Source organism: Haliotis rufescens, unplaced genomic scaffold (assembly GCF_023055435.1).
Source record: "Haliotis rufescens isolate VD_foot unplaced genomic scaffold, xgHalRufe1.0.p SCAF_4, whole genome shotgun sequence".
Taxonomy (NCBI): domain Eukaryota; kingdom Metazoa; phylum Mollusca; class Gastropoda; order Lepetellida; family Haliotidae; genus Haliotis; species Haliotis rufescens.
In genome coordinates, this window is record NW_025964112.1 from 11344807 (window position 1) to 11369349 (window position 24543).

General features: G+C 39.7%; 1 protein-coding gene across 4 annotated transcripts in view; it reads left to right on the top strand.

Annotated features, from left to right (window-relative positions):
- LOC124112303 (mitogen-activated protein kinase kinase kinase 2-like) overlaps nt 1-24186 on the top strand; it is a 105646-nt gene extending 81460 nt beyond the window's left edge. For 3 of the 4 annotated variants that reach the window (XM_046472349.2, XM_046472350.2, XM_046472352.2), the window contains 12 exons: nt 8059-8164; nt 9302-9469; nt 9762-9875; nt 14210-14280; nt 15213-15298; nt 15555-15620; nt 15967-16155; nt 16897-17045; nt 17451-17576; nt 18618-18747; nt 20184-20358; nt 20839-24186. In XM_046472349.2, coding sequence (XP_046328305.1) covers nt 8059-8164; nt 9302-9469; nt 9762-9875; nt 14210-14280; nt 15213-15298; nt 15555-15620; nt 15967-16155; nt 16897-17045; nt 17451-17576; nt 18618-18747; nt 20184-20358; nt 20839-21073 — 1615 coding nt within the window. In that variant the 3' untranslated portion in view covers nt 21074-24186. The remainder of the gene's footprint in view (nt 1-8058; nt 8165-9301; nt 9470-9761; nt 9876-14209; nt 14281-15212; nt 15299-15554; nt 15621-15966; nt 16156-16896; nt 17046-17450; nt 17577-18617; nt 18748-20183; nt 20359-20838) is intronic. The other variant, XM_046472351.2, reaches the window with a different exon arrangement.
- The last annotated feature ends 357 nt before the right edge of the window (nt 24187-24543 follow it).

Consider the following 24543-nt stretch of genomic DNA (forward strand, 5'->3'; position numbering starts at 1 on the left):
TTTTGCGTATATGTTGCTTCGCCACTGTATAAGAAACAGATTTCAGTTGGAACTATATTGGCTACTGTCACTGTCCGACTGACACATCACTTACCCTGTGTTGTAATAAATATTAATGCGCGCATTCCAGGAAAACTCGCAATGTTTCGGTAATATTTGTGAGAGAGGGAAAGCGATTTTAAAGCACAGAATTAAAGAATGACATTATATGATAAAGAGGTTATCATGCTTGTGTGTTTGGGGATGGTAAATATCCTGTATTAGGAATAAACACTATGTATTTAGCTCGCCAAGGCTCGCTAAATACAATGTTTATTCCTAATGCAGGATATTTACCATCACCAAATACACTCGCGTGATAACCTCTATTTATTGTGATGCCAGTGGGCTGATTTATGAGATGAACACATCGAAACTGGTTTGAAGAATATACATCCTCTGAAACATTAAATTTAAGTTTTGGAAGCTTTGTGCTATATTCAAGACCCCCATTTGTAGAAGAGATAGATTTCTCATAAGACACCCACTTGCAAGACAGCAGGGGAAAAAAGTGATGGTGTGCGTTTGGAAGTCTTGTGTGGTCTAGCTATACCAAACAGCTAGGAAAATACACTGTTTGCACTTCTTAATGCATGTATATTCTAAAGGTTTTGTCAAGAAACCTCTAATATTCCTTTGTTTTGTTAAGCACCTAATGGATTAATGGACAGAAACGTAATGTAAAATAGGATTAATTTGCTTTTAATTTGAAGTGAAACATTGCATTATTGTAGCTGGTTTGTACCACAATAATGCACTGATTTCAGTTATAAAAAATCCCAACTTGATAAACATGCCAGTGTTATCGCCGTGGCACGGCCATGACTGGTTTTACAGGTTTTGTTTCCTGAATTGTTTACCGGGAAGATGATTTGAACACCACAGTGGATTCTTGGAAATCCATTAATAAAATTGTCAAGTGTTGTTGTCATAGAGGACAGGATAAGACTTGCTTACCGTATATAACCTTGTAAATATTAGCATTCTATTCAGTAGCTGTTTTGAATGATTCATTTTACTTCTAAGCTGGTCATTTATCAAATTTTGGGTAATTTTTCATTTTCATTATACACAGAAATGAATGGTTTGATACCACTAAAGAAGTTTTTGAATAGCAAACTAAATTATTAATTCTTCAGACCTACTCAACGGCATATTTTGATTTATGACTTATGAATAATGTGTAATTGATAAAATATTTAAAGTAAGCCCATTATCATTCTGTTAGATATGTGACCTCTAAGTCATCTGGAGCAATCTGTTTGAGGTTTGTCAATATGAATACAATCCTTTCACCATTCCCCAGATATGATCTGTTCAATATAAAACATCAACACTAGGGAATAACTTACTACGAAACAGATTCCTTCGGGTTTTAAAGGCACAATGAAAATTATATGGATGGATCACAGACAATCAGTAAAAAGCATCCTTTCAGCAATTGATATTTTATAAGGTATGGATGTATAAGTGTGTATAAATGCCAAGTGCTGACAAAAATTCCCTCTTCCTCTAGATGGGTCAGAAAAAATCTTTTGTTTCTCATGCTAGTTACGGTGATTGAGATCAGCTTTTCAGGCTCTGTGATGTGTTTGATTGCTGGCAATCCGATCTTAGTGTCGATCATTATCGTTTGTTTTGTTTGTTTGTATAATGTCGCACTCGCACTCGCACTAAAATATCGAGTCTGGACCAGACAATCCAGTGATTGACATCATGAGCATCGAACGATCAATTATTGAATCACATCTGGATCAGCCAAACCAATGATGTCAAGTATGAGTAACAATCCACGATAATGACACTAAGTACCTGGGAAGATCCGGGGTAGATTAAGTCTTCGGCAACCCATGCTTGCTGTAAAAGGTGACTATGCTTGTCGTAAGATGCCACTAACGGGATCGGGTGGTCAGGCTCACTGACTTGGTTGATGCATGTCATCGATCCCAATTGCATGGGATGCACGTGATGTCAATCTCTGGACTGTCTGGTCCAGATTCAATTATTTACAGACCGCTGTCATATAGCTGGAATATTGGTGAGTACGGCATTAACAACAAACAAACAATAATGACACTAAGATCAGATCGGATTGACCAGTCAGCTTGACAAGTATGAGAAACAAACGATGTGATTGCTGGAATGTTATTTATGGCAATGTTACAACTATCACACATCTGGGAGTATGGACCTGCCACTTGACCTAGTGTCGTGAGTGTTACGGTACACCAGTGATTGATGGCCATGTCATTGACGGTTATTAAATAGCTGTCATTATGTTGATGCGCTGTAATCTGTCTGTGATGAGAATAGGAATTCAGTACAAGTACACCACGATGTGACTACAGAGCAAAGGCATCTGCTTTCCTTCTCACAATGATCACAGAACTGTGTACAATGGCCTAAAATGTACCCACATCAGTCCACACTTGAATATTTCCCGGCGTACTAATTATAGCTGTTATGTTAGCATTAATAATTTTATATATGGGCATCGATATCATTTCATCATAATCAAGTTGAAGTTATTATTGAAAAGATGAAGAATGGCAAAAAATTATGATACCTCTGAATAACAATAATAAGTTTTAAAAATAATTTTTTTAGCAAAATAATTATTGTTTTCCCAATTTGCCTATCAAGGGTACTTTGTTTTAAATAAATACTAGATAAGTTCCTGATGTTTGATAGGTGGTAGTTTAGGTGGCCAATATGTTAAGGGGGTGCTTATTTCACCTAAGACACCAGTTCTACTCCAACATGGGTATGTAGTTTGAAACCATATCCTTGGTGTCCTTACCAACATGTTGTTTCAACATATGCTTGTTGTAAAAAGCGACTAACGGGATCGGGTCGTCAGGCTCACTGACTTGGTTGATGCATGTCATCGATCCCAATTGGATGGATTGATGCTCATGATATTAATCACTGGATTGTCTGGTCCAGACTCGATTATTAACAGACCGCCGTCATAAAGCTGGAATATTGCTGAGTGCAGCGTTAAACAACAAACCAACCATCCAACAAAACCGATATGTCAATCGTGGATGTAAAACCAGAGCCCTCAACAACCTTAAATTGCATATATTGATAGACGAACTTGTTTGGTGCTCTGAAAGCGGATACCAAGATATGGGCTTTGTGTTACAACACACATTAGCTGAATGTTTGGTTCAGTGTATAGTCACTATTCCAAATTCCTTGTGTATTGGAATGCAAATGGCCCAGTTAAAATCGTAATGGCACGGTTAAAATAAGATCCCTCTTGGAACCATATTTTTTTAAACAAAAAGACTCTGTGACAATGTTATTAGATAATCACATGTAAACTGAACAAGCACGTTCTCAATGATAAGCATATGAACACACTTAATGAACAACATGATTCATAAAATATATCTGGCATTCAGATGTTTATGGTCCAGCGCTATGACCGTGGAATTTATTATATTTTAAATGTTTTTACTAGCTTTGGCAAGTCTAGATCAAACTAAACCAAGTCTAGTTTCCTGTGGATTATATATATTTTTTGTATTATATTTTACTTAAAGCCTCAGCAAGTCTAGATCAAACTTAACCAAGTCTAGTTGCCTTGTTTCCACAAAGTTTCCATGTGAAAACACCAGAGGAGAAAAGGTTCTTTTGAAAATATTAATTACAATTATTATAAAGTTATGTTTTCTTAGACTATGTGGTCTTATATGTTTAAAGACTCACAAATTATCAACCCTTATGAAAGGGAAGGGACATATTTTCTAAACTACAAGTGCTATGTAAATACCTGAAATGACGTTCACAGAAAGCGAAATTATTCTTTTTGGAACACTTAAATTCCAAAGGCCCATCTATATATCTTTATGAGGGCCCCGTGGCACATGTGTCTATTTCTGAATGTTCAAATTCTGGCTGTTCAGTTGATGAATCGTTTGTCGTTATGATCGAAATGTTTTTTTTTCTCTCAGTACAGTAAAGGGGCAACAAAGTAAGCTGGTGTTTCTTTGGATGAAATCTTTATAACAGTATGGAAGAGTTACCTCCCTTGCACATGAAGTGTTGCCACCTAGTAGAGTTACTGCCCCTTACTACCAGATGGCGTCCTCTACATATAACGCAGGCAACAAGCCCGCATTTAGTGCTTGTTAGCACATTTTTGTGTCTTAGTTTTTAAAAATGAAAATTAGCTATGGTCATATTACAGACAGACACAAATCACAATACAGACAATTTTGTATTCAGAAAATTGTACAGTCTGAAAAAGAAAATTAGTTTGTGTTTTCAGTTGTTGTAGAGAAATCATTTGGAACCAACTGTATTTTTAATGTAAAAATGTAAAGGCATTGTAAACCCACAATTCTGAAATCACAATATGAAGTAATCTGTCATTTTCTGAAGCACACTCTCTCTCTACATAAACACATCGTTCAAAGACAGATGTGACGTCGCCCTCGAATGCAATGACGTCATGATGCAATGGATGACATCATACGTCACATACTTTCGAGATAACTGAACTCTGAGTGTGGAAGAAGCTTTAGCGAAGTTGTTCTGATTAATATTGATCAAACTTGATGTTTGGTATTCATTTTACTGAGCCGAATGGCACATTTTGCTAATTTGGGATTGAGGAACAAAGATATTATCAAGAAAAAATTTCTGTACAGTGAATAGTCAAGGTGATTTCTGGGCTAGAAATTCCCATTTAATCCTGTTTATCAACAAATCCTATTGCAGCACCCGCTCCCATCCGTTTCACAACTAGTATTACATTAGTGGTGTATTGTTGATAAATATGGCTACGAAGTTCAGCTTAATGATTATCTTGGTGTTATTCAATATTTTAATAATGAACCATATGAATCAAAGCTTCTTATTTTGTGATCAATAATCCATCGGTAATTCTTTTTCAACTTAATTGCATTGAAAGGAAATTCATTTAAGTGCATCAAAACAAAATGGTTCGATGTATTATGTATGGATAAGTGAGACTAATGTCAATATATGTCATCAAAATCCTTATTAAAGAAGAAGACTAATAAGTGAAAGTTTATTTAGTTTTGTCATGGCTTCATGTAGAGACAAATCTCACTGGACATTGACAAAACAATCCCCATAATCGTATTTAAGACCTGAGCAATAATAAAAAACACTTTTGTATTACTTGATAACAGTTGAAGTGGTTTGTAGTGTTGGATTGTCCTGTTGATCAGGTCCCTGATTTCTGGTAACGGATGATAGTGATCTTTACTTTGTCTTTGCCATGGTTGTTTAAGAGCAGATCAAAGATTAGGACTCTCAATCGCATGAGTCAGAAACTCACTGTCTTTATTGAAACTATAGAGAATGAATACAAGCTGTTGCTACTGGTCTCATGTACAGTTATTTCAGAGATTGACATGAATTAGATTCCACATACTGGACACTGACCACATACTGGACGGGGGCACGGGTGGCCCAGTCGTCTAAGGCGCCGCGATTTGCTGTGCAGAGTTATGTCCCTTAGGCACGCCAGAAACCTATGATTGTGGGTTCGAATCCCGGTTCGCCCCAATTATGTTTCTAGGTTTGTCAGCACCATACCCGTGCTCGTGGGTTTCACCGAAGTGGTAAACGTCTGACACCTGCATCACTTGGGGCTTTTCTCCCACATTAAGCTGACACGCCGTGATATGACTGGAATACTGTTAAAAGCGGCATTAAACACAACTCACACACACACACACACACACACACACACACACACACACACACACACATATACTGGACACTGACCACATACCGGTAAGCTGACCAATGAAAAATCCTGTTTATTTCAAAAAAGAAATTTGATCAATTCATATTCCAAGCAAGTTCGATTTCAGTCATTCCTACAGTTGCTTTTCCTGTCTGCAAGCTAAAGTTTCAATCTACAATGGTCCCATTAGCGCCAAGAAAATCGTAACTCCCATACAGTAAGGAAATCAAGATGTTCATTTGCGGTTGATGATAGGGTAAAAGGATGGCAGACTACACCCTGGGTAGAGAGATGCCTGGGTCTCTCGTAACCCCATACTTATGTAGACTTGCAACAGTCATAGCTCGAAGATTTCTTTGTGGAACGGGCACCAATTATTATGACCCTAGTTACTCGTGAGAGTCTGTCATGGGATTCCTTGTTCACAGATGGTACAGATTACAGTGTCTAGACCTCTCCTGGAAAGTTGGCACCACACCATAGAGCATTGTTCCGCAAGGGATTTGTGTAAATGTGTGCAGGGTTGTCTCCCTCAGCAGAGCAGGATCCTCTAATAGTAGCTCCAAATCCAACATTTGCACCAGCTATGTTCAATGGCCTTTCAGTACCATACCCATACTCATGGTGAAGGTCGGACATACATAACATTCAATATACACATACAAATATATTTTGCAGTTTGTAATTTATCTCCAATTATTGTATTTTGCGTATCAGGTCTGCAATATGATAATTTCGAAAGTTTTAAATTTGTATAATAACACTTGAACTTGCGAGGGCAGTTTAAAGACCCTGACAGTGTCACTCATTTCAACACAGGCATATTTTGAGTTCCTGCAATCCTACACTGTTCCTGTCAACAACATTCTCCAGGCACATGTAGACCACGATGATGTCAGCCAAGTCAATAAACTTGTTGATACTTTCACATGTCGACATTCAAACTATTCACAGGCATGCAACCAACAGCTGTGCTGCAGGCTCTGAATCCTCACACGTTTCAAGGCATCTTCATCACTGATTCCATTTCATGTCAGAACCTACCGAGGTTGTTCGAATTTCACAAACTAGGATTTGAGCTAAGTTCAAAATTGTTATACGAGCGAGGGTGGATTGTGTTATTTTTTTAGCTAGTGTTATCGTGCCTACGTTCTCGGGGAGGAGTCGGAGTGGAAGTGTTTGGATGTTGTCTGAATGACACTCGCAAATCGGTTTATATTTTTTAGGCTAGAGTGTGGGAGGTAGGAGGCATGTGGTCGAAAATAGAAAATGGAATTTTGATGACTGTGCATACAAACTTGAAAGGTTATCCTGTCATTAAAGTGGGAAACCGATGGGGAAAAAATTGCTTTCAAGTTTGATTATTTAAGTAAGCTTGAGGCTGATCTAAATTTATCCTATGTGGAGTATGGCGCATTTAAGTTGCCATTCATTCAATGGGGATTGAGTTTGTGTGTTGATGATGTATAGTTGTGAGGCTAATATTTGATTATTATCGCCACCATATATCAGACTCCGACACGTTTATTCAGTATATAGGCCACCTGGCCAAAGTACAAATATTTGACGACACGTTAAAACTTCTTGAGAAAATTTATATTACATTATAACATACATGAAATGCCTTGTGTCTGAGCTACCATATATCACTGTGTCGGGATATAGGATTTATGTGGAGGTTGGAAACAATTCACTGAATGTGAATTTGTTAAGAAACAGTTGAGTACCTTATTCAAAATATTTGTTTAGGTACTCAGGGCATATGAAATAGGACAGGTAGGACATTTAAAATTTATTTCAGCTATTAGTTGGGTAAGACCTATGTTATTATGACCCAGGGACAACAGTCATCTTAGGTGCCTCAATTCACGGTGCAGAGTTGCGTCCCTTGTCCCTTTGGAGTGTCATGAACTGATGATCATGGGTTCGAATCCTGGTTATTCCTGATTATGTTTCTAGGTCTGTTGGCACCATACCTGTACTCGTGGGTTTCAGCAAAGTGGTAAACGTCTGAAACCTGCATCACTTTGGGCTTTCCTCCCACATTAAACTGACACGCCGTGATATAACTGGAATGGTGTTCAAAGTGACGTTAAATCTAACTCACTCACTTGTCTGGGGATGTCGAACACCATGACGACACAGATAATAAAGGATATGTCATGTATGGTATATCCACTATTTCATACCTGATGGTCAATAAGTATGATATGAGTGTTAGTATTACACATATTCATAGATGACACAAAGGTGATATTTTTTCTTGCATTATTTGTCTTTGTTTACAGAGCAATGACGATTCCGCGTCCGGTTGTGTACGACCAGCTGACGTCTCGCCTCGGGGAGATGTATCAGATGACCTTGAACATCTTCTATACTCAGAGTAATGGCGAGGTACGTACAGCACTGTCATCCAAACATGGTGGGGGCACGGGTGGCCCAGTCGTCTAAGGCGCCGCGATTCGCTGTGCAAAGTTGCGTCGCTTGGGCACGCCAGAAACCTATGATTGTGGGTTCGAATCCCGGTTCGCCCCAATTATGTTTCTAGGTTTGTCAGCACCATACCCGTGCTCGTGGGTTTCACCGAAGTGGTAAACGTCTGAGACCTGCATCACTTCGGGCTTTCCTCCCACATTAAGCTGACACGGCGTGATATAACTGGAATACTGTTAAAAGCGGCGTTAAACCCAACTCACTCACTCACTCCAAACATGGTCCTCATGATGCCATCCAGGACCAACACATTTGGTGACGGAACTTTTCAGACAGCAGGACTGTAACTGTGGAATACCCTACCTTTACACATTTTCGCAATTCAGGAATTTGCAACCTTTTTGAATACACTGAAAACACATCTTTTTGAGCAGGCCTAGGAGGTGTAGAGACCAGATCGATTGGTCCGTCATGACATTGCTCACACTTATAGTGCTTTTAAGCAGATGTTGACTGGATAATAGCGTAATACAAATGTATAGATATATTATGAATATTGTTGGGAGAAGAGGAGGTAGCCTGTTGTTTGAAATGTCAGCTCATACTGTGAAAGATCTAATCACTGTATGGTCGAAATATTGCCAATGTTAATATATATATATTTCACTTACTATTTCTATGCATTATATAACGTATAATATGGTGTATGACATGGTGTATGTTTACATGTTAAAGATGGCAATGGTTAAAACTTTGACTGAAGACAAGGAGTCAATTCCCTCCAATCTCATTATGATTAAGGCTGAAAAAAATAATAGTCTTGGTTCTCAGGCACCGCCCGCATCATCATAACGCCACCCGCCCGCACTACATTTCAAAAATCAGTTGCCTGAGAACCAATTCTTTTATTTTTTAAAGCCTAAAATGTAATCTTTCACTCTGATACCTCTCTGCATGAAGATATGAAGACAGCTCTGTAGGAGCAGACTTTGACTGTCTATATGTTTGTATGTCTGTACTTCTATATGTTTGTATGTGTGTATGATTATTTGTTGGTATGCCTGTATATGGCTGTATATGTCTGTATGGTTTTTGCAGATCTACGTGCCATTGCTGACACAGAAGGACTTGGACTCTGCAGTTCAGCTTGTCGAGCAGAATGAACACGCCAACAGCCTGAGGCTCTACCTCACCTACGCTGGGAACACCAACCATCGCAACTCCGGCGTTGATGACAACTACTCATGCAGTCCGCAGAATACACATGTACGCCACTGACACCATCGTAATCACCATGTCACAAATGAAATCACCTCAGTTTCCAAATTTCCAGATCAACGATATAGTTACGGAGTAATTTCCTTAAGTTGAATTTATATGTTGTCTTCCAGAAGGAATTGTCAATACAGTGCTTTGTTGTTTAAGCGCTGGAAGTCACTGTGAATGCATGCCATATCCTTTGATTGTGGGTTTGAATCCCAGTTTCGGTCAGAGGTCTTTGTGTGCATATCTTAAGTTAGGCCTGTCCAGTAATAGTATGGTGTTGTGTGTGTTCCAGGTGCGTGACACACCCAGCCCACCTCCCGGTTCTCTACCCCCCAGCGAGAAGCACTTCCGTACAGGGTCATACAGCTCCCTGGGGGAGGGGCAGTTCATCCCCGAACATGAAGGGGTAAGTTCAGAAGCGAGTCAAGGTTTCAACTGTACTGGTAATATCACAGCAGACATCAAGCTAGGCTTTACAAGTACCGATTCCAGGATTTGTTTGTTTGTTGTTTGGTGCCGCATTATTCCAGCTTTATGACAGCAGTCTGTAAATAATTGAGTCTGGACCAGACAATCCAGTTGTTGACATCATGAGCATTGATCCATGCAATAGGGATACGATGACATGCATCCACCAAGTCAGCGAGCCTTACCACCTGATACCGTTAGTCGCCTCTTACGACAAGCATAGTCACCTTCTACGGGAAGCATGGGTTTTTGAAGACCTATTCTACCCCGGATCTTCACAGGTCCCGATTCCAAGAATCAAACCCTTGTCTTCAGTCTTAACAAGTGAACACTTTAACCACTCTCCTACTTGAGGGGAAAGGGTATTCCAACAGTCTGATTCCATGATGCCAAGTAGCCCATGTTTGTCATACAAAGCTACCATTATAGGAATTAGATGGCTGCTGAGTATGAACTGACTTTGAACTATTTCCACCGTGGAAGACTTTCATATTGGTTTTCCTTGTTGGATTCTGGGTTAGAATTGGTCTTCAGCAACCTATGTTTGCCTTAAGACCATAGTGGTTCAAATGGCACGCTTGAGGATTTGTTCAACCTCAACGACGTGGATTGTTGCTCATTATATCAATCATTGGTTTGCCTTGTCCAGACTTGATTATTTACAGGCCGCTGTCATATAGTGGGAATATTGCGGAGTGCCATGTTAAACTATATACAAGAACACATGGTTCAATGTCATACTATACGATGTGTCCCACAACATGGGACAATGTGTGAAGCCTATTTGTAGTGTTATCTGCCCAAATATGGTTGGATAAGTGCTGAAATCAGCATGAAATTCACTCACTTACTCACTCAAAAAACTGGGACATATGAAGTCATCAAGACACAAAGTAGCTGTGTGCTGCGTTGTTGGAGGGGCGGTCGGGTAGCCTTGTGATTAAAGTGTTCGCTCGTCATGCCGAAGACCCAGGTTCGATTCCCGACATGGGTACAATGTGTGAAGCCCATTTCTGGTGTCCCCCGCCGTGATATTGCTGGAATATTGCTAAAAGCGGCGTAAAACCAAACTCACTCACTCACTGTGTTGTTGGAACAAAGTGGCCACTCATGTCAACATGTGATCTAAATAAAGCTCAAATAGTTTATTTCTGTCAGAATTTTCTGTATTTTCCTGAATTCACAAGGAAATGGAAACTTACCGGGTAGTCAATACGCTGCATAAAGATAACCGTCACTGTTTCTGATAGAATTTATTTTTGTCTTTATAGATTTAAGCTGTATTTTCTATTTGTATCAGAGGTGTGGGGGTGGCCTTGTGGTTAAAGCGTTTGATTCCCCACATATGCCCCGTTTCTGGTGTCCCCAAACCTCACTCACTCACTCACTCACTCACTCACTCACTCACTCACTCACTCACCCACCCACCCACCCACCCACTCACTCACTGTGCAGAGCTGCATTCTTTGGGCACACCAAAAACCTTTGATCGTTGGTTCGAATCCCGGTTCTTCCTGATTATGTTTCTAGGTTTGTCAGCACCATACCCATACTGGTGGTTTTCACCAAAGTGGTAAACGTCTGAGACCTGCATCACTTCGAGCTTTCCTTGGGAAAAACTGGAAAACTGTTAAAAAACAACATAAACCCAACTCACACACTCACTCACTCTATCTGCATAAACATGTGATATTTTATTATAGGGTTCATATTGAGGGTCCTACAAAGTTAAGACATATGTTTACCTTCTCCCATCTGTATATTTCTGTAATACTGCAAGGCATGTTGATGCCCTGGGAAAGGTTTTGGTCTGTTTATTTATATATACGTTTTACTGCTGTAGTGAGAGCTGATGTAAATCTTGGTCAAGTATATCTGTTTCCCTCTGAACATTGTTCTTTTGTATGGCTCTGATTGTTTCTGAGCAATAGTTTCCTTGTTTCCTGTGGGGTTTCCAGTTTCAGGATGGAAGGATGTGGAATAGATGGGATGAATATATAAAACCTCTGTGACACGAAAGCCAAAAAAATAATATGAAAATTCATAATTGAATAAGTAAATATGTGTAATATATTTTAGAAGATGAAATAAACTAAACTGATTACTTGATTAATTTATAGATAATAATAGATAATAATTGTGGCATTAATATAGTTAATCTGAGCTTGAAACAGCAAAGGTACATCTGATGGGGAATATTTCAGAGCATAAAAGTTGATATTTCATGACCAACCACATGTTATGAAAAAAACTATATATAGCATCACATTAATTTCAAATTTATGTCAGGGAGGAAAGTCATATATGTATATAACTTATCATACATGGTAAAATTGTCAGTTTTCGTTAATATATGCCTGGCATTTTGCCTCATCAGTAATCAGATGTCTGATTGATGTCAGCAAGTGCAGATTATAAATACAATACTCAGGTCTGGTTAGATGCAAACATTTGCACAAAGTAAGTTATTTAGCTATTTGCAGCCTCATGAGATGAAGAAGGCTTGTACATGTTAGAGTGAGTGAGTATGTTTTTTCCTGCAATATCGCAGTGGGGGGGGACACTAGAAATGGGTTTGTATATCTAAGAAGATGTACCAGTCACATAAACAGATAATTAATTACCGTATTCGACGTAATAAGCGCCCAGGGCGCTCTCGAAATTAGAAAGAGGGGGCTCTTATTAGAATATAATTTTGGTGGAAGAGTTGAAAGATCGTACATTTTGTGGTTTAGGCTGACAGCCTGAAATGATACAAAAGAAAAGTCTGTGCGTATTAGACATGCCAGATATATTTTTCCAGAATTTAATTTCTCGTAATTAAGGGTGCATATAACACTAGTGAGTGAGTGAGTTGGGTTTAACGCCGCTTTTAACAATATTCCAGTTATATCGCAGCGTTATAACACACGAAGGGTGCTACTTGGGATTGTTCACTAGCCAATATATTAGCAAATATCGCTGTGGGCGCTTATTAATTAGAGCGGGGCGCTTATTACGTCGAATACGGTATCTGTTTGGGAGATATGTGATGTTCTTTTTGTCATTGCTGGCATGAAGTAATCTTATGTTAATGGACCGCCTCGGTGGTCTAGTGGTAGAGCGTCCGCCAGGAGAGCGGAAGGTCCGGGGTTCGATCCCCAGCCGCGTCATACCAAAAGACGTTAAAAGATGGTACTTGTTGTTACCCTGTCTGGCGCTCGGCATTAAGGGGCTAAAACAAGGACTGGTCGGCTCGGAGTCAGTATACTGTGTCTGAGTGGGATATTATCTCAGTGGGCTAGCACTATAAATCGACATCAGTCCGGACTAGTACAAGCAGCCACACACACACACATACACGTGCATGCACGTCGCTATATAAGTGCAATAATCTTGGACGCGACGTTAAACCCCATTTCACCTCACCTCACCTCTAATGTTAATGATTTTTAATTCATCATGCAGTGTGGCAGGGAACATACCGGTTGTGTTGTCATCTGATCGCTATTTGTAGGTGGTGGTGCAGGAAGGGTTACGCATGTTTGACAAGTTCGTTTGTCTTCTGAATATATTACTATTATCATTATAATCATAATTTAGGTTTATTATTATTATGATTTAGCTTAATTAGTGTATAAATGTGTGATGTAAGGAAGTATACAACAGTTGAGCAGTTATGTAAACAGTGGTTGGTACTTTCTTGGCTTCATATCAGGTTTATCAGCCTTATGATAATATCTATGATACTTAATTGACATACAACAACAACAACAACAACAACAACAATAATGGCATTGGGAGAGTACCCGGGTTTGCAAATAAGAATACAGCCCTTCTGCAAATTTTGATAATGCAGAGGGCTGCAGTGTTGGGGAGTCTTCACATTCTCCGTGCGTTTGACGAGACAGCGCTTCTTGGGAGAAGTCCCATTCGCTGTCAGGGCTGCATGTAGAGGGGGCAAGGGCCCTGAGCTGATGATGAGCCTAACCAGCCTGACTGTGCCAGGATCATCCAAACCCTCTTTGCTGCATTTTTTATTTTAATAATAATAATAATAATAGGCAATGTGTGACCAGCTGTATTAATAAATGTATTATGGGATTGCGAACTTGGCGTACAGCGGGTTTAAACATTATGAATTAAAGCTTTATGAAGACTGTATTCGACAAATGAATCAAGATATATGTCATTATGTTAATGAATATGATGATGATAATATTAAGTGGCTCTCCTTGTCAGATGATTTTTATATCTGTTTCCTAGTGATTGAAATTGACATGTTTTTTGCAGATCGCGTACCCCAGTCATGTAGGCTCAACAGACAGTATATCCTCAATAGATAGTAGCTACATCAGTGGCCAGTGAGTATATCAGCTGTTTACTTCAGATGTACATGTGACGTGTGTGATGTGTGGGGAGTGTGTGTGGTGTGTCAGATGTGTGTGGTGTGATGTGTTTGTGTGTGTGTGTGGTGTGGTGTGGTGTGTCAGATGTGTGTGTGGTGTGATGTGTTTTTGTGGTGTGATGTGTGTGTGTGGTGTGATGTTTTTGTGTGTGTGTGGTCTGTGTGTGTGGTGTGTCAGATGTGTGTGGTGTGATGTGTGTGATGTGTTTGTGTATGTGGTGTGGTGTGTCAGATGTGTGTGGTGTGTTTGTGTGTGTGTGTGTGGTGTGGTGTGTCAGATGTGTGTGTGTGTGGTGTGATGTGTTTGTGTGGTGTGATGTGTGTGTGTGGTGTGATGTGTTTGTGTGTGTGTGATGTGTTTGTGTGGTGTGATGTGTGTGTGTGGTGTGATGTGTTTGTGTGTGTGTGGTGTGTCAGATGTGTGTGGTGTGGTGTGTTTGGTGTGGTGTGATGTGTGTGTGTGTTGGGGTGTGTGATATGTGTGTGTGTGGTGTGATGTGTTTGTGGGTGTGGTGTGTGATGTGTGGTGTGGTGTGTGCGAGATGTGTGTGGTGTGATGTGTGTATGTGATGTGTGTGTGTGTGTGTGAGATTTGTGTGATGTGTGTGTGTGTGATGTTAGATCTGTGTCTGTATCCAGGGATCAGGGAAGTTGCACCAGTTAATGCAGTGTATGTAGGAAGGGATGTTTCTGTAATAATATACATGCAGTTAATAAGGGATGCAATGCATTGGCTGCTATAATGGATTCAGTATCAATAGGTAGTATGCAGTAGGCTCAATAAATGATGCAATACATACAATATGAGTTTAAAGAAGGAATGTGGATAATGTTATTGATAAAAAAAATGGAAGTGTTTTAATTACATTATGTGACATCTCATTGCAGTAGTAATGACACGTACCCGTTTCGGGGACGGCGAGACTCCCGGAGAAGTGTGCTTTCTGATGGCTGCAAGGACGACCCCAGTCAAGGTGAGTGATCCTTCACTGAGGACCTTCATTGGATTAAACTGTTGACTTTCTCATACCTATATTTGTGTAAAGCTCTCACGGTTTCTGCGTCGTGGTGTTTTTACAGTTGACACATTAAATTCAAAATTTGGATATCTGGCTGAAACATTTAGTCATTCGTTACAGAGCAGCCATTGCCTCCTGCCTGTATAAATTATTATATGACCTTTGTGACAGTGGAACATTTCAGTATTGTAGTTCTACTGGATATTTTCAGCAGGGAGACGGCAGTTTGGAACGTTTCCTCGTGGCTATGATGCTGTGAATCACCCAAATGTAGAAGGTATGTCAAACACATCCAACTTGAAACATGTTCTCAAAACAATTCTGTTGACATAACACTGTGTTATGAATGTTTTATTATGTTGTTGATCTTTAGAGAACAATAAATATTGTCTCTGTGAAGCTATTCTGATTTGGTGCATATCAATGTGGATAATGATGAGGACAATTTACAGAGTTACTGTCATTTTTAAAAATGGTACATAATTTCATTTAAAATATCAAAAGCTTGATGGATATACATTCAGAACAGCATTGTAAAGAGAATGGTGATTTCATTAGTGATGATGATGATGATGATGATGATAATGGTGATTATGATGATGATGTCCCATTTATATCCCCAGGTCACCAGACATTTCCTCGCTCCACGATCCGACCGAAGGGTCCGGAACATGACACGATGTCGTTACGTTCGATCGTGTCCCAGGGCAGCGAGGGGACGATGAGCACGTGCAGCAGCAGCAGTAGCGGCCTTCCCCCCGAGGAAGACTCCCCTTCCATGTACAGCTTCTACAGTCTACAGTTCTCTAAATGTAGGTGCTTGACTTACCTGCTTCATTTGAACCATTATGGGACAGCCGCAATATAACTGGAATACTGTTAAAACCAGCGTTAAACCCAACTTACTCACTCCTTCATTATGGGACAAGCCCAAGTGGTGGGTAAGGTGCTGCTAAGTGCTGTGCAGAGTTGTGTCCCTTTGGTGTGTCATGATCTGCCGATCCTGAATCCCAGGTTTGCTGAGATTTTGTTTCTTGGTTTGCACCAATGGTCATTGTGTTAAGAGTATTAGTAGTGTATGAGCTGCATCACTTTGTATTTCCCTCCCACCTTAACACATGAGACACTGAAATACTAGATCCCAATACACTATTAAGCTCCATGTATCATTTGTATTACTATGGGGGCATGGGTGTCCCAGTCGTCCCAGTCGTCTAAGGCGCCATGATTCGCTGTGCAGAGTTGTGTCCCTTGGGCACCTTGGGGCACACCAGAAACCTATGATTGTGGGTTCGAATCCCAGTTCACCCTGATTATGTTTCTAGGTTTGTCAGCACCATACCCGTGCTCGTGGGTTTCACTGAAGTGGTAAACATCCGAGACCTGCATCACTTCGGGCTTTCCTCCCACATTAAGCTGACACACCCAAAATAACTGGAATACTGTTAAAAGCGGCGTTAAACCCAACTCACTCACTTGTTCAAAGTTGTTTTACTGTATTTTACATGGTTTGCACCCTAACAGACACCCATAAATATTGTTTTGCTCGACAGCTCCTAGAGCGCCCTCTAACTGGAAGAGGGGGAAGCAACTTGGTGTTGGAGCATTCGGAGAAGTGTTTGTGTGTTACGATGAGGATGCTGGAACGGAGCTTGCTGTCAAACAAGTGCAGCTTGGGAATGTCAATGCAGAAACCTCTAAAGTAAGAATGGTGGAGTTTTATTTTATCCCTATTTTTCATTGAGTTCCAATTGAAGCTGTTTTATGCATGTTTTTGTAGTGAACTGTAACAGGAGTAACAATTAGAGAACCCAAACCTTCACTCCGTGAATGAGGTCATACTATGGACTTATAAATGTTTTGTTTGTTTGTTGTTCAACGCCGCACTCAATATTCCAGGTATATGAAGGCAATCTGAAAAATAATCAAGTCTGGACCAGACAATCCAATGAGTGACATCATGAGCATCAATCCATGAAATTGGGATACGATGACATGCATCAACCAAGTCAGCAAGCCTGACCACCCTATCCTGTTAGTGGATTAATAAATGTATTCTATTGTTGGATGTTGTGTTGGAAATGCTGAGTGTTGTGTTGTTTTACAGGAAGTGCGTGCCTTGGAGAACGAGTTGCAGTTGTTACGGAACTTCCACCATGAACACATCGTCCAGTACTACGGCTGTCAGCAGGATCGTAAAGTCTTGTCAATATTCATGGAGCTGATGCCGGGGGTATGTGAGCTTCTTGTCTGCAGTTTGTTTGTTTGTTTGTTTGTTTGTTAACGCCGCACTCAGCAATATTCCAGCTATATGACGGCCGTCTGTAAATAATTGAGTCTGGACCAGACAATCCAGTGATCGACATCATGAGCATCGATCCACGTAATTGGGATCGATGACATGCATCAACCAAGTCAGCCAGCCTGACCACCCGATCCCGTTAGTCGCCTTTTACGACAAGCATAGTCGCTTTTTAAGGCAAGCATGGGTTGCTGAAGACCTATTCTACCCCGGAATCTTCACGGGGAATCTGCAGTTGAAGTCTCATTCCAAACACCCATCCTATGTGTTGATGAAAAGTCCACAATATTTCTGTGATCCAATCTCATTTAATGTTTTTAAACCAATCAGATCACAGCACACAGCCCCATTCTATTCACAGTTGTGTTTCTCACCGGAGATGTTGTTCGGCTTCAGATGTCTGTATTGTTTTGATGTTTGTGTTGTTCTGATGTTTTCGTTGTTCTGATGTTTACTAGGGCTGTTACGATTCACTCGCGTATTCGGTGAATCGAACCGTAACCATTCATGAATTGAATTCGTTATTCATGGCCACTCAAATCGAATATTTATGAATATGCTATCATGTATATTTACATACCCTGTACCTAAAAATATCCATAACAACATATTATATGCATAGATTTCTTTCAATGACAACACTCTGATAATATATAATTTGATAGTATTGTTTTCACTGGTCATTGTCGCATTTGAGCAGATACTAGTACCTAGATAAGTGCAGTATATAAATGTATAACTTAGTGATAATTAACAAACCATGTCAAATAAATTATGATGTCATTGTTTCACTGAATATAATAAATACTACATAAACTGCTGACTTGTTATTGTAATTGTGAATTAATATTCGTATTCGTAACCCTATATTCGTGATATGAATCGTATTCGCCTCATAGTGTATTCGTTGCAGCCCTAATGTTGACGTTGTTCTGATGTTTGTGTTGTTCTAATGATTGTGTTCTGTTACAGGGATCTGTGAAAGACCAGATCAACAATTACGGCGCTCTGAAGGAGCAGGTTGTCAGGAAATACACCCGCCAGGTCTTGGAGGGGCTCGCCTACCTGCACAAAAATGTCATCGTTCATAGAGATATTAAAGGTAACCAAAGAAGGGAACAAGTACAAATTCAAAGTTAACACCACAATTTCTTACCATGCTGCTACGACAGTCTACAATTGCTTCTAATCACCTGAGGGGGCACGGGTGGCCCAGTCGTCTAAGGCGCCGCGATTCGCTGTGCAGAGTTGCGTCCCTTGGGCACGCCAGAAACCTATGATTGTGGGTTTGAATCCCGGTTCGCCCCAATTATGTTTGTAGGTTTGTCAGCACCATACCCGTGCTCGTGGGTTTCACCGAAGTGGTAAACGTCTGAGACCTGCATCACTTCGGGCTTTCCTCCCACATTAAGGTGACACACCGTGATATAACTGGAATACTGTTAAAAGCGGCGTTAAACCCAACTCACTCACTCACTCTAATCACCTGAACCCACCATGGACTTTCACTAGCGTGGAGTTACTTGCCCTTGATATCCCTTTAGCATTTTGGTGACTCATTGAGATATCCTCCTCCATTAATATTTTTTTATTAGGTTTGGTAGGCATTGTTTGTATATATTTACATCGGAAGTTTATTAAATATACGTTTCCGTTTCTGAGGACATCCCGTTACAGGTCACGTCAGAACGACCTTTCCCGAATTTTGACCGACCAATGAAATGACCGACATTAGCCAATCAGAAGGCAGCTTTCTCGAGCTTTAAGACACTAGTTTCAAACTGGCGACTACGCTTCGAAACATATTTTGACATAATCTCGATTAAATTTTATTGAAACTGATAAGAACATTCTGGAATGGCTTAAAGATGGCCTAGATTGTCTGGATATAATCATAAAACCCGTAACTGTCGTTCAGAATAAATATTTGGTTGCATGATTAGAAAACACATTCCGACTGTCACATTCATGATCTGGTAAGTGACGCTCTGATTCGTTGGATGAAAGGTCGTTCCGACATGACCCTTAATGGGATGTCCTCAGATCTTTGTTTAGCGATAGCGAGAACTAAGATCTGATTTTAATGAGATTGGTATTTTTGTACTCGTATTAGTAGGGTGTGTGAAGTGTAGTAATGAAGTGTGAAGTGTAGTCATGCAGTATGTAGCTTTTCCCAGTAAAGAAAGGAACATCTATTGATGCATACAGAACTGGGTGTAATTCTAGAATAATTTACTTTCAAATATGTAAAGTATGGACGTTGTCAATACAATGATGAATTTGATACTCCTGTATAATTTCCGCATTCAAATTTATTTCATAAGGGTAATTTGTTTTGTATATTTGAAAAGAGAGTATAGTACTGTCCATTATTATTTGGGTTGAAAAGTGCAATTCATCTGTTTGGGTATTTTATGGTGAAGTGGAGTCATTTATTTAGCCCAGTTCATTGCATCTTGCAATGACTTCATTCTGGGTTTTGAAATGACATGTTGACATCCTTGAGAATTTCTTTAATACTGACTATGTTCTCTTCAGCTGCGAATGTTCTTCGCGACAGTAACGGAAACGTCAAGGTTGGTGATTTTGGTGCATCCAAGCGGTTACAGACAATATGTAGTGCGACGGGCATCAAGTCAGCCGTGGGTACACCGCATTGGATGGCCCCTGAGGTGATCAATGGCGAGGGTTATGGAAGAAAGGCGGATGTGTGGTACGTATACACCCATGTCACAAACATGTCATGGTCTAGTGGGTACTGCTCTCCTTATGTTGAACACGGAGTTCAGCTCCCATGGGTTCAGCTTGTAAGTGGGGGGTTAGTGTCATGGGATTTACTATAATTGAAGATTATGGGCTACCAAAGAAAGGACAGGTACAAGTTCTTTGTTGTAAGAATTATGATCGGTTGAAGCAGAAGGCTCAAAGTCTGAGTGGTTAAATCAAAGGGAGGCAAATCTGTTTGGTTAAATCAAAGGGAGGTTACTTTAGATAAAGTAAGAATATTAAAAGGAATTCAGGTGGACTGTAAGTTATCTGACATTTTCATCAGTCTGCATTTAAGGTTTGTCAGACAAATTTCTTATAAGCATTCCCTTCTCTTTAAATGCCATGCTGTGATATATAACTGAAATACTATTCAAAGATGCTCACTCAGTCTAAACATTTACATTGTAATGCTTTCTTGTTGCAGGAGTGTTGCGTGCACTGTTGTAGAAATGTTAACGAAGAAGCCACCATTTGCAGAATATGAAGCATTCGCCGCCATGTTCCAGATTGCCACGTGTAAACACCCAAAATATGATCTTCCAAAAGAAACTTCTGCTGTGGGGAGAGATTTTCTGATATATATGTTCAATCGAAAACCAGCAGATCGGCCTTCTGCTGAGGACTTGTTTTCACATAGATTTTTCCGGGAACTGACATAGCATGTGGCCTTGACCTTTAGGAATTTTCTGATCATGAGACCCGTCTTTCAAGCATCTGGCTGCAGAATGATATTTATGTGTTTGGAGGACGAAGGAAGGTTTCTCTGTTGAGTTGGAGGACGGATATATACCAGTGTTGCGATGTCTCCGAAAGTACATCTGACATCGGAGGTCTCGACAGATCTTTGTTTACTCCAGTCATGAATGTTGCAAAGGCATCATCAGATATTGTGTTTTGTGTTCTGCAAGTGCTCATTCTCTCGCTCCGAAGTCTGATTATGCAGAAACACCGTCATTGTACACATATACATGCATTGTATGATGATGTACTTGTGTAACTCTCCGCAAATCCAGAAGTACGAAAATATCTAAAGCATTTATATATTCAACATCTATGCATTGCTTCCCGGACCCAAAACTGCAGGCGGTGGAGGAAGGGACAATATTCCCTCCATAATTGGAGATCTCTTGTAGGGAGTAGTCTCCCCTTGTGAGGTAAATAATGCAACTTCCTGTGGATATATTGGCCCATAATGTACATGCATATATGCTAATGTATTTTCAGTTCGGATGGTAACAGGTCCTGATGAAGGATTATCAACAATTGTTGTTACTAAACTTACTAACAAATGACCGAGATAAGAAAATGAGCTTGTCGCTACAAGTCGGCTTGAGGTCTTCAAGATGCTTGTGGTGTTGATTGGGAGACCGGATAAGTCGGAGATTAAGAAGATGATCGAGTGACCTTGACCTATATCCCAGATCAAAAATATGTCGATACATGTTCACAATCACTAGACCCATTACTATCTTCATACATGGTGTCAATTTCTAAATCTGATTGACGTGGTCAACACATTTCATGGATACATTTTACGCATGGATTTGAATTAGCTGAAGACAAGCCCACCGAAACTGGGGGTGTGCACTCGTCAAATAGTGTGTTCAGGAATACTTTGTTACAGAATGTTCATCATTGTCCTGTTTGAAGTTTCCGATTCCTCAAGAGGATCCTTGCGACGATGATACTGTGAAGTATTTTGAAAAGGTTTCTTTGACAGGATGTCGGAAAACTGTGATGTAACTGTCTCAGCAGTGTTATTGCAGCTATGATTGGTTGAGTTTGTTACATCAGCTGTGATAGGTCATGTTGCATAGGTTGTTAGAAAAGTTTCGCAGACATACTATTTTCCGGCCCATGAGATCTCCCTCGATTGTAACTGTGACGCGGGACATCATATTCTTACAAAATGGCCGCCGTTTTGTATCTGGTGCGGAAAGACTCGGCAAGAGCTAATGCAACCTGGAAGTCTGTCAGTAGCCAGTTGGTACTTGGGGGATGAAAGACTGTGTAAGCTGTCACCATGGTATACTCATTAATAAGGAATTTGACTGTAGCCATTTGTCACATGATCACCAAATTGAGCCAAAAATACAGTATTGGTAGATTATGCAAATTTAAAAAATGCAGGCAATTCTTCATTATGATTTATTTATTAGTTAGGATGGTCTAAACCTAAATAATTATTGCTGTTTTGTGAAAAAAGGATTATTTCAAATGAAAATGCATAATTCAAGGTCGATAGATTTGCATAAGGGATGTTCCCAAAATGGGTAAATTAGGAAGCATGTAGGCAGGGAGCATACTGCATTCCCCAACAGCATAATACATAATACCTTGAAGCATCTCGTTGTTCTGTTAATGGCTACACTTGTTACACTGACAACGTTATTGTAAATATTTCTAGTGGTTACATTTTACAAACCAGGGTCAGGCCGTTTTCAACCAGCTGATGTGGATAAACCTATTTTATTTCTTGTTTTTAAAGTGGGAAATTTATGGTAGGTCACTATATACCAACCAGTAGAAAGGCCACAACAAATTCATTACACTGACAGCAAATTTTATCAGAAAAGTTGTCATTTGAAATCTACACTTTCATACACGATGCTTTAAAACATCCTCAATGTGTTGGACATTATCCACACAAGATCTCCACCTGGTTAGCATTCAGTGAATTGGAAATCAATTTGTTGTGACCTGAAGATTTTAGATGCAACCCGTAGAAATACCCTGTTTTGTTTGATAATCAAAATATTGTTGTTGGATATGTACCAGTGTTAAGTTGCAAAGTCATTGTAAATTATTTAAAATGGTGCCAAATGTTTAGATAGTAATATATGAAGAAAAACTTCTGGCTTGATTATTGATGGGAAATAATACAAATTTGACATGTTTAATCACAATGATGTTATCTTTTCACGCATCTCCATGACTTGATTATTAAATCGCATAATAATTGGAGACTTGAAAAACTGGAAGTTGTGTAGACTTGGAGAATAAAGTAAATCTAATACATTGTACTAACCCAATGGCGTTTAAAGGCAAAAGATGTCAATAAGAATGTATTGATGCTAGTTTGTGTTGTTCATACAACTTATGATTTACGTGTTCCTCTAAGGGACAAGCCCATCTCAAGGCTAATTTGCACTAAACCATCTTAGCATTAAGCCTACCTTAATGCCAAGATCTTCTGTGCAAGTGGGCCCAGTGCATGTTTTCATCATCTAAAAGTGCTAAGAAGATTAGGAACAGGGATGCTGTTCATGAAAGTCTATTTTCATATTTTTACCCCAAATTTGTGTGAATATGCATATGAAGTGCAATCATCCCCGCTCTGTATATAGTGTAAAATTATATCAAAGATATTCCCCATGAAAGGCTGTGTTGACCTTGAAAGGTCACTTGTTGATCCGACCTGCTAAGCACCTAGTGACCTTGCTGTTAAAATATGAACCCTTAAGTGTCCATTGTGATAAAGAATTTATCCCCCACAACTTAAGGCTTAAAAAAATTAAAGAATTGGTTCTCAGGCAATGATTTTTGAAAATATGGTGTGGACGGGCAGTGTTTTTGCGTATTCAAACGCGTATGTAACCAAATAAACAGTTATGTACTATCAACCTGGGAAAGGACCCCCAACATAAACAAGCATACAAACTCCTACTGTCGCCATAACCACAAAACAAGATGCGCAGTAAGGCAGTGGGCATGTCAAGGGTAGTAACTATACTTATATTGGATCGCATTGTTTATTAGGATTCTTTTTTGGTTTTTGGAAATAAAAAAGAAACGTGCGGCAGACTTTATGATGATGTGGGTGGTGCCTGAGAACCAAGGTTAATTTGTTTTTAGCCTAATTCATAATATTTTCGGCATAGTAAAAATGAAAACTGATTATGCAATAATATATGTGCCTTATTCTCCTGTTCTGGATGAAGATGGGATGTAAACTTTGGCAGATATTGTTTGAAGTTTATCTTCGGAAATTACATAGATATCCATTAAATTGTCTCAAAGCATCCCATCTTTGCCCAACACTAAATATTCTCCATCCAACTTCTGGCGCAGTTACCTCCCCTTTCACTGTCAAGGTGGTAGTTGTCTCCCTTACTGTGATTGTAGGCAA